Below are 11963 nucleotides of genomic sequence, written 5' to 3' on the forward strand. Positions count from 1 at the left end.
AAATTAGTGGGGAACCCGGTGTGATAAACATTCCAGTGGGAGACTTGTAGTGGGTTAAGTTTTGTCATATTGTGGACTTAACCCTACACATTTTATATGATTGTGTCAGATACATTATTAGTATAATTTCTAATACAATTGTCCAAAATACATTTATGAATAATTAGAAGTACGAAGTATCAGTGTTGCGGGATTCGGAAAGAGGGATTTTGCACACGTCATAAAATAAAGGCAGTTGTATGGCATGATATAGTTTAACGTATATATCAATTAGAAGTCTAAACAATTTAACCTAAATATATGTACAAATAGCAGAACAAACTGACAGTGCTAAGACAAAAACCGAACCTCTGTGCGCGATTCTTGTCTTAAGGGTCCGTTTCAACAAAGGCACAGAAGTTTGGCTCGAGTGCTCCAGCCAGGAACAGAATTCAGAGCATTTCAAGCAACTTCGTGTCAATTCTATTTCGATAGTGACATAAAGTCAAGATGTAAACCTTACTAAATATCTACTTTACTATTTTAGATAATAACACTGCGTCTGCATTACTATGGTTTGTAATGAACTACAGTAGAACCTGTCTAAATTAAACCTGTTTAATTTTTAACCCTTTTTAAATTAAACATTTTCCCCCGGTCCCAGCATGTTTAATTTAGACAGGTTTTACTGTATATGGCTGTAACTAACATGAGGCGAACTTCACCAGCACTTTGGTACCTATAAGTTTTTGACAATTCTACAAAAGTACGTAAGCTACAACACTACGTGCCCGTAACGCATATAGTGGGTGTCCACGTCCTCTGATCGATAATCATTTTGCTGTCGCGAGTGCAGATTGAAGGATGCAATTTAGTTCCTGAATCCCAGCTGTTTTTTTATCGTGTTTGCAGCATATTCATGAGAAGCAAAGCATGATATTTTTCAGAAAATAGGACTTAAAACGATTATTTTGTTATATAATATTCTCGTGACCGAATCCCTGAAACCTTACTCGTCCATAAACAAGCTAACGATCATCAAATTTATTGCCGTTAGAGTCGACTGTATTACCAGTAACACTGTCATCATACTGTCAATTGTTATCACTGTCAAATCAGAAGTTTGGCACTACAATTTTGAACTGAAGACTTCTAAAAAACTAATGATGAAATGGTGATTTCTGTCAGACTCCATAGGAGTGGTTCTATAGATCTACCTTCTCTCTTTTAAACTGATTTTGTCATCTTCCTATATCACTTGGCACATCCCTCGCATGACATCGCTGAACGTAGCTTCGTTTCAGCATATTCAGCATTTTGAGTGCAAGACGCAAGACTTAGTATCAATTGATCTCCAATATTTTGCATACAGCACCCACGCTGTTTTCAACCGATGTTCAACCAAGGAGAAATTGTCTGACATATCTAGAAAGAAACTTATTTTCATATTAAAATTGCTTCAGTGATGTCTTTCAAGCTTATCAGACAACTACACGGCATCCTCTGTCGTTCATACGCACTGAGATAGCTTCGCTTTCTTTTGCGATCAATACTTTAACGATGAAAGATTATAATAACATTGATTTAATTTGATGATGGACCCACGCGACACCATTCAATACCAAAGAATGCGGAAGCATCGAAATTAGGGTCCTCTATATTCACGTCACCCAATCTCCCCATGACTCGCCGATACTTGAGTACCTTGCGCGCCAATCGTGCATTTGCTGATTTAGCCTCTGGGTCCTTTTGGACGACGTTAAGTAGACGGTATACATTGCCACACACTCGAGCCTTCGCATCTTCGTCTTCGTAAATGAGCCGAACACGCGTCGGCGAGGTGATGGGAAGAGCCGATCGATTAGTATGAGGTCGCTGAGGATACTCATTGACGTCGTCACGATCCTTAGTGCCAGCGATTCCATTCCAAGACATTCGCCGGTGCTGAAGGTCTTCTCGTGAGCAATTGACGCTGAGATTACGATGAACCTTGCTATTAAATTTGCAAGCGCTTGTCAAGCGGTAAGTCACCGGATGTATAGCAGTAACCTCAACGAGAGCTGGATTTAATGGCATTGTAGTATGTTCGACGACTTCGTTGAAAGGTGCTTAAGTAATGGTTGGAAAAAAGCCGAATGATTTTCTCATCGCTTGTTAATGTACGAACTCATGTACCTCTAGCCATGTTAAAGTGAGAAGTGATCTCACGAGGGCGACGGATCCCGGAAAGAAGCAAGACAAAAGGTCGCACGTTACTTTGTAAAATTATCGCAAGTTGATAGTCAAACGTTGTGATGGCGAGATGGCAATACTTCAACGGTTGCAAATGTCTTACAAATTAGAGCAAGTTGTGTCGAAATTGGACGGTTCAAAGACGTGCGTATCCTTCACTGCGTCACAAAACCACCTCTAGCTTCCTGGACGTGGACGCAGCGTGAAGACGAGCCGATCGGCAAATTTTGAGATACTATGAGACAACGAAGAGTAGCGTTTTGAAATTGCGAAGTGGCTATCGGTTACATGATATTTAGCTCATGTTGGTATCATCACTTAGAAAGGATAGTGGGAGTGACATGAATGCTAAATTTCGACATTTCGGCAAAAAAATCAGCAGCTCGTCACTATTTAAATATGTAATTTAAATAATGTCAAAGTCCTTGTTGGCAGCATTAATCCGTCCAGAAAATACATTTTTATGCGCTCGTCGTGACGTTTTAGCACCTTCTTGAAAGGGTGCTCGGCTGCGATGTGGTGGTATGATCTTCTCGCAATTTTCTCGCTTCAAGCTATAGCTCTGCTCGATGCTTGTCCAACGAAGTGTCAATGCATCGGTCAAGCTCGCGTATCGGTTTACTGCGACTTTCGGGGACTAGAGGTTGGTTCTGGTCGCCTGATCGAAGTTTGAGATCAAATGCTTACCGTCCGTGAGTACAGGAAGTGCCAAGTAACATTCCAGTAGCCACAACATACTTGTAAGATTTTGAGCCACGCAATTCCAAATAGCTTGTGTAGCTAATCCTGATCTGGACAGGGATTTCTCAGGGAATAAATTCACAAAAGTGGTTCCGGAAATGTTTCTTGGCCACGCAAATGACAGCGACGGCGTATTCTTTGCACAAAAAGTCCCTCTTGAGCAGCTTGAAGTGATGTAAGATAGAATCAAAGCGCCTTTATGATATGTCTATTGCAGCAGCTTACAACATGGTAGACGACTTGATCTGAATCCCTTAGATACTGTGAGCGAACACGCCTTGGATACGACTCCGTCATTGGAATTTATGTAAGTTAAATACATTTAGCTGTATATAATTATGAATTACCCTGGTGTCGTTTATTGCGACTCTAGCTATTTACCATTTGATATAAAAATTCAACGCCAAGCTTTTGTCCAGATGAAAACGGATAAATTGACATTTGACGGCTACAATCGTGTTGTGCATCACCCGCTAGAAAATCCTCACTTTGTCGCTTTTTCTCGAGATGCTACATAAATATATCAAACCAGTTTTACTTATCGGATTTATAATCCAAAACATCAACTGTTCATAATTTGTTACCATGCTCGCGCTCATCATAAGTACTTGACCCAAAAATAAAAAAATATCACCGTCACCTTTTATACCACTCAACTGCTACTTCCTCCTTGCCGCCGTATCACCCCCATCCGATTCCTTCATTATTTATTTGCTGCGACGAAACTGCCTCACTTTCGCCAGCTTAGGAATTTCTTCAAATCGGGCAATTATTTTTTTATCAGACCCATTCACTTCTGGGCATGTTCGCGTTGCCTTGCTTGACGCCAAGAAGAAGCGGTCTTGAAGATGGTTCAATCTCTGGTTGTCGCTTAGGATGTAGCGCAAAGTCCAAAGCGTTGATTGCTTCGGCATAAAGTTGTGTAGCCTGACTCATGCGCCTATTCACCTCCTCTGAGTACTCATGTCGCTGCGTCTCATGAGCTAACATTTCATCATCTCGTTCCTGCTTCTCTTCGGCAGCACTGCGGCGCCGTGAGCATGTGCTGGATCTCCTTGAGGACGCTGGATTACTACGAAGACTTTCACGCAGAGCGTCTTCTGAGTCATCGACCACTTGCACTTCTTCCTCATTATAATATGATGATTTGCTGTCAAGATCATCTTCTTCACTCACTGCTGCTATTTCACCGTCCATCCGCTTCTGTGCACGCAAAAGCGCTTCTGCTGATTGCCGCTTCATTTCTTGGAGCTGCTGGCGCAAGAAACTCTTCTGACGCATGGGTTTAGGACGACTGAGCTCATCTCGTCGCGCAGCGTTAGCTTGTTGCTGGTTAGTTACCGCGCTGAGCTTGCCAACAGGCCGACGGCGGAGATTCTGTGCGGTCTCCTCATCGTGCTCGCGCAGCATCTTGTTCTTGCTTGTAAACTTGCTAACGAACCATGAACCAAGTCTACTATTGGCCTGCTGTTTCTGGCGACCAGCACGCTTCTGCCATGAACTAGGGGTATTTGTGTGCATTGTACTGCTCATTTTAATCTTCAACGTCACCAGCCGTGAGAGTAAATCCCTGGTACTCGAGACAATGGTACTTTGCCTTCTGAGCGTGAGCGTAAGGTAGCCGGAACGTCAGAATTTTGTAGTGCTTACGACAAACTTAGACATTTAAAGTGTACTAGATAGTACAGGTAGCCATTACATATCATGACTCTTTGTAAAGCTTTCATCAAATTCAAAAACAACAATATATGGAAATAGACAGGTGATTGGTCTGATAATGTCCACGGTACACTGGTGGCTGAAGAAAATACATTTTCTGGCGTACTCTGTTAGGACGCCAAAGAAAATACAAATTTGTAAACGGCAACATCGTGTTCGTGTTGACCCAATACAATTGTTGGTTTGGAATTGATGCGACGAGAAATAGTCGACGAGTTGCTTGCCACCGCATGGACAAGAGAAGTCTTTCATTGCGCACTACAACAAGCTTCGCTTTAAAGAAAGAAATCAGCGAAGAGAGTGTAGACCGCAACTGAGAGATGTGCAGAATATGCGCGCAAGAATCCACAGGATGGAGGACATTTCTACGAGATTTTATCAAAGAGACGACTGTGGAAGGGGTGCTCACATTGTCAAGTTGTTGATCCAATCGCTTTAGAAAGCGCAGCCATGGATCGCCGCTGATGCTGGACTTACCTAAAATTAATATGAATGCAACTACAACTTCAATGTCAATGCGAGAATTCAGGCATCGTCTTATGGACGGCGTTGAGATCATGTGGTCCCCAACCATTTGTGATGAGTATAAGTGAAGATTTAAATTAAATTGCCTAGATTTTTGGACGGTAGTCCAGTTGCGAGATAGATCCACACGCAAACTATCTATTACCATCATCAGAGCAAAACATTCACGTAATACAGTGTTAGGGTAAGTCAACGACAATACGAAAGCCTTCTAGGTATCTACTTTCTATTGAATCTAATCACTTCTTTGCTTACTTAAGCCATGTTGCACTGAATCCACTGTCTGTCTTTACCAAAACTCAAGTGTGAAATCAGATTGGACGGAACGGCGAATCTCAAAAAGTCCAAAGTCGCGGCCCCAGTAATTCTTTGGAAGTTTAAAGTCTGGGATTTTATAATACTCAAAACCATTCTGCTCGAGTTGCTGAAAGAATGCGTGAGATGTATCCACTCGGTTAAGTCCTAGCAAAATCAATGTGCGTGATGTTGCTAAGTGGTTGATCGTATGAAGCAAAGGATCGTACAGCTCTTGTAAGTACGCCACATCAGTACCCAAAATAACATCAATCTGTGATGCAGCTTTGATCTTATTGTCATTGACGTCGCTTGTCACAGCCATTGACTCTAGCAAATCCATCTCTTGCTCAAGTGAGCCCCAACTTAGCTCCGAAACGTGCACTTGAACGCCAGTACGGACAGCACGAGCATTTCTCTCCACGTTGCGTTGTAGTCCATTAACATGTGTAGATAAATCCGTTAAATAAACATGAGCCGGTCTAAAACAGGCGGCGACCATAAGTCCAACGTAACCTGTTCCACTGCCTATCTCGACCACACGCGCACCTTCAAAAATTGTACGGTAGTACTCGCGGTACAGCTCTAAGTGGGCAGCGAGCAACACGCCACTCGTCCAAATTGATCCACCAATGCCCGGCTTCCAGTTGCACTCAAACCCGAGCATCGTCTCACTCTGACTGTCATCATCAACGTGCACTCGCAACCAAACGATTGTTGTCGCGTCCTCTTTCTCCTTCAGTGTCATTTGGCCTGCACGGCTACTGTTTGTTTTATCAGCTTCGACATTTTGCTGCTGTTGGGCTAAGGCAGTAGCCTCATGGCGCGTAGCAGTCATTGGCCAACTTAGATTAGTTATGAATAATTTTTACGTATTGTAGCCATCAACCGTTATTATACAGGCTGCTTTTTCTTAAAATTGGCTCAAGTGTTGGGGGCAAATATGAAATGAGTAGAGAAGCAGTTCTAGCTATTGAAGAAGTCACGGATGGCACGAATCTGATTCTTCCAGATACTGACGTGAGTAGATCAAGCAAATCTTCAGTTTCATTGTTTGCTCCAGCATTGAGTGAGTCTGAGCAATTCAAAAAGACGCACTCTTTGGCTAATCAAAAAGAGCTCATAGCCCTCCAGAGACTAGATGATAAGTGTGTGCAGCTTCAACAAGAGGGATGTTACGCGAAAGCTCTTGAGTGTTTGGAGAAGGGACTTGTGCTGAGGCAGCATTCTTTTGGCTCAGAGAGTGACGAAGTCTGGACTTGTTGTCGGAAGGTGGGCGAGATATGTAACCTCCTAGCTATGACGTATTTGCAGCAAGACAGTTTTCGGGATGTGCTCGAACTGTTGAAGAAAGCCGAAATTTTGACAAAACGATTTCCCGCCGGTCGAGCGGTGACACTGAACAATCTAGCGTGCTACTATCGCCGACAAGGCAATTTACACAAGGCTCTAGATTGTTTGAAAGAAGCATTCAAGATTGAGGCACGTTTAGAAAATCTATCAAACAAAGCCGATACACATCTGAATATGTGTGCTGTACTCTCGCAGCTTGGCAAACATCAGAGTGCGCTTAGTCAAGCACAGTCAGCACTTGTTTTATTGCATGAAGAGTTGCAATTAGGACATGTGGAAAATATTCCAACTCGCACAAAAAATGACGGCGAATCTTCTGTAACGACAGATCCGACAATATAATTAGATCGAGTTGCAGTTTTAGGTATTGCGTATCATAATGTGGGCGTCGAGCAAGAATTTTTAAGATGCTGGGATTTAAGTCTACAATCTTACAAGAGGGGCAAGAAAATCACAACCACATATCTTGGCGAGTCACATGGAATCGTGACTACATTACAAAAGTCATTACTGAGTGTAAAGCGCAACATGGAAAGCTCGATGCGAAAGACAGACACTCGTGAAGAAGGAATCTCGCTGCCAAGTCTTAGCAGTTCTCGAGGCGCGTGTGATTTTAATGGACTTGAATCTTTGGTCACTTACAAAACAAAGGCAAGAAAGTCAAAAACAGAGTCGTCTTTGAAACTTCCCTTAGCTCATAGCAACAATGGCAACAGTAGCAACCGTTTGTAGTATTCACACTCCAATCGAATGTGCGACCGCCCTAAGAAGATTGACAAAAAGTTGTTCTACATATCAGTGCCTTGATTAGATTGATGAAATGACGCTTATTGGTGGTGTAGACAACTGTAGTAAAAAAATGAGATGTTTTACGAGATGCGAGGTAGTGTTGTTGTAATACAAGGAGATCAGTTAGTTTTCCTGCATAATGCACGTGAATCTGTGAAGACGGTGACAATTAAACATAGTCCTTACATGTCATTAGACCTCATCCCTTGTGTGGACGCTTTAGTAATTTAATGGCATTGAAAGCTAAAACATCATCTTTTAAGCTTCGTAACACAAGCAATAGATAAAGTCATGATTGATCAGCAAACGCACTAGTATGACCCAACAAGTATATCCTATGTGTAGTACAAAATTTAAGTCAATTATCATATGGAGCTAGACGTTGTCGTGTGCTCTACGTCGGGTAAGCCGGTCTTTCGACACAAAGTGTCGAGCTCGAAATTTATATCTGAAGACGACGACTCGTCTACTAGCTCATTTGCAAGCTCACTTCAAGGTCTCTTGTCTTTTGTTTCTTGTACACAAAATGAGGAGCTACTTGAGATAGAGGCTGCAGGATGTCGCTGCGTATTTCGCAGCTCCGATAGCCTCACGTTTGCTGTTATCGTCCACGAAGAGACTGCAGCTTGCAACAACGAAGTACCGGCAATTGCTTCGCGGTGTTTACAGCACCTATTACAACTTCTACATAATCAAATTCTTTTCGTACTGAGCGATCGAGGACTTGACGTACTGCGGCGACAGTCTGGTTATGACTTACGCTTACTTTTAAATGGCACAGAACGAGTCACGAGGTCATTGATAGAGCTCTGGGCAACAATCCCGACGTTGCGCTTTACAGATTGTGGCGCTTCGTTTGTTCGATTGAAACCTGAGAGACGACGAGATATTATTCAGGCGTTAGAGCATGACGAAAATGCTGCGACACCTTCAATGATATGTGGACTGCTGTTGGCACAAAAACGAATTGTGGCAATCGCTCAGCCTAAGAAAAAACAATTTAACATGCTCGTTGATGGTGAGAGAAACCAGCTTTACAGAGAAGCAAACGTTTATCGATTGACATTAGAATGATTCACGTTGTTTAGATTTGCTTCTGCTTATCAACTTTGTATACCATACGCCATCACTGGCTTCGAGTGAAACCTGGACTCCAATATGCTTGACAAATTTTAACCCCAGGTAGGTAAGAATTGGAATCGGTGACATATTGTTAAGCTGATTTTCATGCGAACTTGTGGTTTGAAGCGGATTTTTATATGCATATATGGTCTTCTTAACAAGTGACGTGTGCTTGCTGCTGCTTAGTAGTCAGCAGTCTCCAGAGCAATTTCCACATTTTCAAGCTAGAAAGGAATATGTGGTACGACATTTACATGCTAGTGGTGCAATGAAAGCGATTGAATCATCTCTGAAGAATTTCTCCAAGTGGCAGCCGCACTGTGACTTACGACTTCTAAATCATTTTATTTTTAAGAATGAACTCACAGGGGAATGCGTGGAACCAGAGCTCGTGTTCCCATTTGACAATGATGACTTTGAAACTCGCGTGCAAGTGATGAACGAATACGCCAAGCTTCAGCATCTAATGTTTTCTGCACCAGTAAATTCTCAAACACACGAGAGTCAAATTTTAGGGAAACCGTTGTCCTCTTTACGCGAAAACACGGCAGCGCGTATGGTGTACGAACGAAGTGACACAGGACTTTTTGTAGGCATGTGCAGTGCTGACTACCGAATATTTGTGTGGTTTGACTCACTATCTAGTATTTCAGACGCTAGAGACCAAATTCAAGTGTTATTAGAACGATTACGCCATGATGAAGAGCTAATGTCCGTCGCTCTTTATATTTCTAGTAGTGGTTACTCATCTGTCAGCTCGCTCGGAATGTGGCCTTGAGCTTTAAAAGAAGCACATAGCAAGTATTAATAGTGGAAGGTATCTGCTCCATTCTAATTAAGATTGGCAATTGACAATATGTATCCTTCATCATAATTACTCGGCGATCATTTCAGAACAGAGCAATAAAGCTGAGCTGAGTGCTACTTCGTCGAAAGTCTCTATCTCTTCAGATTACAGTACTATAAAAATACCTTCAGCGAATACAAGGCTTTCATTTTCATCGAGATTTACATTGCGCCAAGGTTGTTTGTAAGCATTCTTTGTTGAATCGACTCATACACGTGGGGTGGAAAATCTTATCACGTTCAGCGAATTTAAAATGACGATTTTTCTACTGCTTCTTTCACACCGAAATTAGGATTAAATACATGGTGGTCCTACCAAGTTTTATTCTCAAACCATTGCGCATGACGACATTGCGATCGCTGACTATCATTGCACGATTTAATATGTTCATTTTCGACTTAACGATTTTATATTCATGCGTGTGTCAATCAAGTACTGGGTATCAAATCGAAAATACACATAATCGGGCACGTCAGTACGATCACATGACTCTAAAGTATTGATAATTTTAGCGCAGAGCTATTCGGCTGCGCGAAGGCACATAAAATGTTATAAGCTTGAACTTTGTGCTGCAAGACACGATTTGCTTCGTCTGCTCGTAGGATGGCGATCTTTCTGCCTGCAAGCATAAGCTACTTGACGATAATCTGCAGAAGCACGAGATTTCTTACTAGTGACATCGGCCTCATTCTCCTCACTAATTGTAAACGTATCTCGACTCCGAGTCAATACATCTCTTTAGATTTAGTAAGAAGTGAACTTTTTTTATGACAGAGCAGGTTTTTAGTCCGTTGATCCTACTAAAACTCCGACTACTACCGTGAACAATACCAATACGCGATGGTCGACAGCATACAAGCAAAAGCAAAAGCATGATCGAGTTTCAGCAAAGGGCTTGTAAAGTGTTTGATGACGTCTGATTTGTTGAGACATCAGATTACGAAATATTGAATAACTACAAATACGTAGATGCGTGGAAAGTATTCACGAAACTATCGGTCTAAAAGTCGCAATTAATGTTCCGAGAAAGATCTGACGAATTTTTATCCAGCCTTCATTGTGCACATATCTATGGTTCCGCTGAGATGTCCCAGAAAAGAATGACAATTTTACAACATCCCTGCTGAGTGAATCTTTTCCTGCGTAAGTAACTGACAGAGGGCATCGGTATCGGGCTCAAAGATTTCGCTTTGCTTTACGTACACGACATTGTCAGAAAGTCAAAAAGAAAGTTTTCTGATTATTCGACCTTGATATGCCGCCTCGCTGGTTGGAGGGCTTCAAAAGAAGTATATACCAAGAAATATTAGACGAACAAGTCGAAGTCGAGCGCTTCAAGCTGCAATCCTTTCAAGATCGAGTCTCAGGCTTCCAACCCTTTGAGAGTAACAATCTCTTCAATATTCCTATCAGAACGCAAAGTCCAGCTTACTATCAAGAATAGCGCGTGAATAGGGCAGTAATTTTAATCTTCGCGGGGAGGGTAAAAACGATCTTTACTCTCTGACAGTTCTATTTGCAGTAAAACTTGAGCGTTTCCTGATGCTCGGCGAGGTTTCTATAATTCTATAAATCGTGGAGCATCGTTTTAGACTCGAAATGTCCGTCTCAGATGCCATACTTTTGATTGTGGCAGTCTCAATCATAGAACATTTTTTAATAAGTAATCTGAGCTGGCAAAAAATAAGATATTTATTCTTATATTTGGGCCTAAGTAGATTTGAACTAAAAAATTAACAACAAACAGGTATTGTTCTTTTATTTTTTGTTACTGTGACAGTTAAATTTATAATTATATTTTCACAGTACCGCTGAACATTGACGATGAATGCCACATTAAAAAATATAATGCGATCCCTTGGTGGAAAAGTATCTCTCAGATCTAGCTTGAAAGTACAGGTGATGGATTTCGATGGGTACACCTTTGCAACCAGCTTAAAAGATGAAGTTCATGTGTGTAACGGGGTTACATGAGAGTGGCCCGTCACTCTCCTAAGGGAGCTGTGGTGTGGCATACACCACAGCTACTAGATGGGTACATGGCTTGAGAGTCATGTAATAGGAAAACATTAAGGAACACCTATAAATATATTCAGTCTTAAATCTACCTAAATTTGGTTAACGTGTCCTCGGACCAAGGATCTGTGAACTGCCGTTCACTTAGAGTTTGTAAACTCTTGGAAGTCAAGCTTCCTCTGTGCAAGGTGCCGTGTGACCCGTCACAATGTGAGCTTTAGCGTTGCTGCAAAAATGGAACTTTAATGTAAACATATAAGGTCCTGCCGTTTGGTAAATCTGTAAGTGGGCTGACGACCATCAAAATGCTGCTCTTTCACCGAAAACCATTCCTCTTTAAGGCAAA

At 41.9% G+C, this 11963-nt stretch overlaps 7 protein-coding genes across 7 annotated transcripts; 3 read left to right on the plus strand and 4 right to left on the minus strand.

Annotated features, from left to right (window-relative positions):
* Nucleotides 1-1563: 1563 nt before the first annotated feature.
* PHALS_01157 (uncharacterized protein) lies at nt 1564-2055 on the minus strand (the record flags this gene model as incomplete). The annotated part of the gene is made up of 1 exon (XM_024730967.1): nt 1564-2055. One exon carries the CDS (start codon nt 2053-2055, stop codon nt 1564-1566), a length of 492 nt encoding a protein of 163 aa, XP_024581192.1.
* Nucleotides 2056-2725: 670 nt separating this feature from the next.
* PHALS_01158 (RxLR-like protein) lies at nt 2726-3470 on the plus strand (the record flags this gene model as incomplete). Its single annotated transcript, XM_024730968.1, has 5 exons — nt 2726-2854; nt 2914-2951; nt 3011-3127; nt 3188-3259; nt 3326-3470. The coding sequence occupies 5 exons, from the start codon at nt 2726-2728 to the stop codon at nt 3468-3470; spliced, it is 501 nt and encodes a 166-aa protein (XP_024581193.1).
* Nucleotides 3471-3732: 262 nt separating this feature from the next.
* PHALS_01159 (uncharacterized protein) lies at nt 3733-4485 on the minus strand (the record flags this gene model as incomplete). Its single annotated transcript, XM_024730970.1, has 1 exon — nt 3733-4485. The coding sequence occupies one exon, from the start codon at nt 4483-4485 to the stop codon at nt 3733-3735; it is 753 nt and encodes a 250-aa protein (XP_024581194.1).
* PHALS_15495 (uncharacterized protein) lies at nt 4485-5486 on the minus strand. The gene has a single exon (XM_024730971.2). The coding sequence runs from the start codon at nt 5345-5347 to the stop codon at nt 4685-4687; it is 663 nt and encodes a 220-aa protein (XP_024581195.1). The 5' UTR covers nt 5348-5486; the 3' UTR covers nt 4485-4684.
* Nucleotides 5486-6328, minus strand: PHALS_01160 (Putative N2,N2-dimethylguanosine tRNA methyltransferase; the record flags this gene model as incomplete). Its single annotated transcript, XM_024730972.1, has 1 exon — nt 5486-6328. One exon carries the CDS (start codon nt 6326-6328, stop codon nt 5486-5488), a length of 843 nt encoding a protein of 280 aa, XP_024581196.1.
* Nucleotides 6329-6438: 110 nt separating this feature from the next.
* Nucleotides 6439-7185, plus strand: PHALS_01161 (Tetratricopeptide repeat-containing domain; the record flags this gene model as incomplete). Its single annotated transcript, XM_024730973.1, has 1 exon — nt 6439-7185. One exon carries the CDS (start codon nt 6439-6441, stop codon nt 7183-7185), a length of 747 nt encoding a protein of 248 aa, XP_024581197.1.
* An 816-nt stretch (nt 7186-8001) lies between these two features.
* On the plus strand, nt 8002-9532 carry PHALS_01162 (Uncharacterized conserved protein Sand; the record flags this gene model as incomplete). Its single annotated transcript, XM_024730974.1, has 3 exons — nt 8002-8650; nt 8721-8814; nt 8881-9532. 3 exons carry the CDS (start codon nt 8002-8004, stop codon nt 9530-9532), a joined length of 1395 nt encoding a protein of 464 aa, XP_024581198.1.
* Between the last annotated feature and the right edge of the window lie 2431 nt (nt 9533-11963).

This window comes from Plasmopara halstedii (genome assembly GCF_900000015.1).
Source record: "Plasmopara halstedii genome assembly, contig: Scaffold_1343, whole genome shotgun sequence".
NCBI classification, from domain to species: domain Eukaryota; phylum Oomycota; class Peronosporomycetes; order Peronosporales; family Peronosporaceae; genus Plasmopara; species Plasmopara halstedii.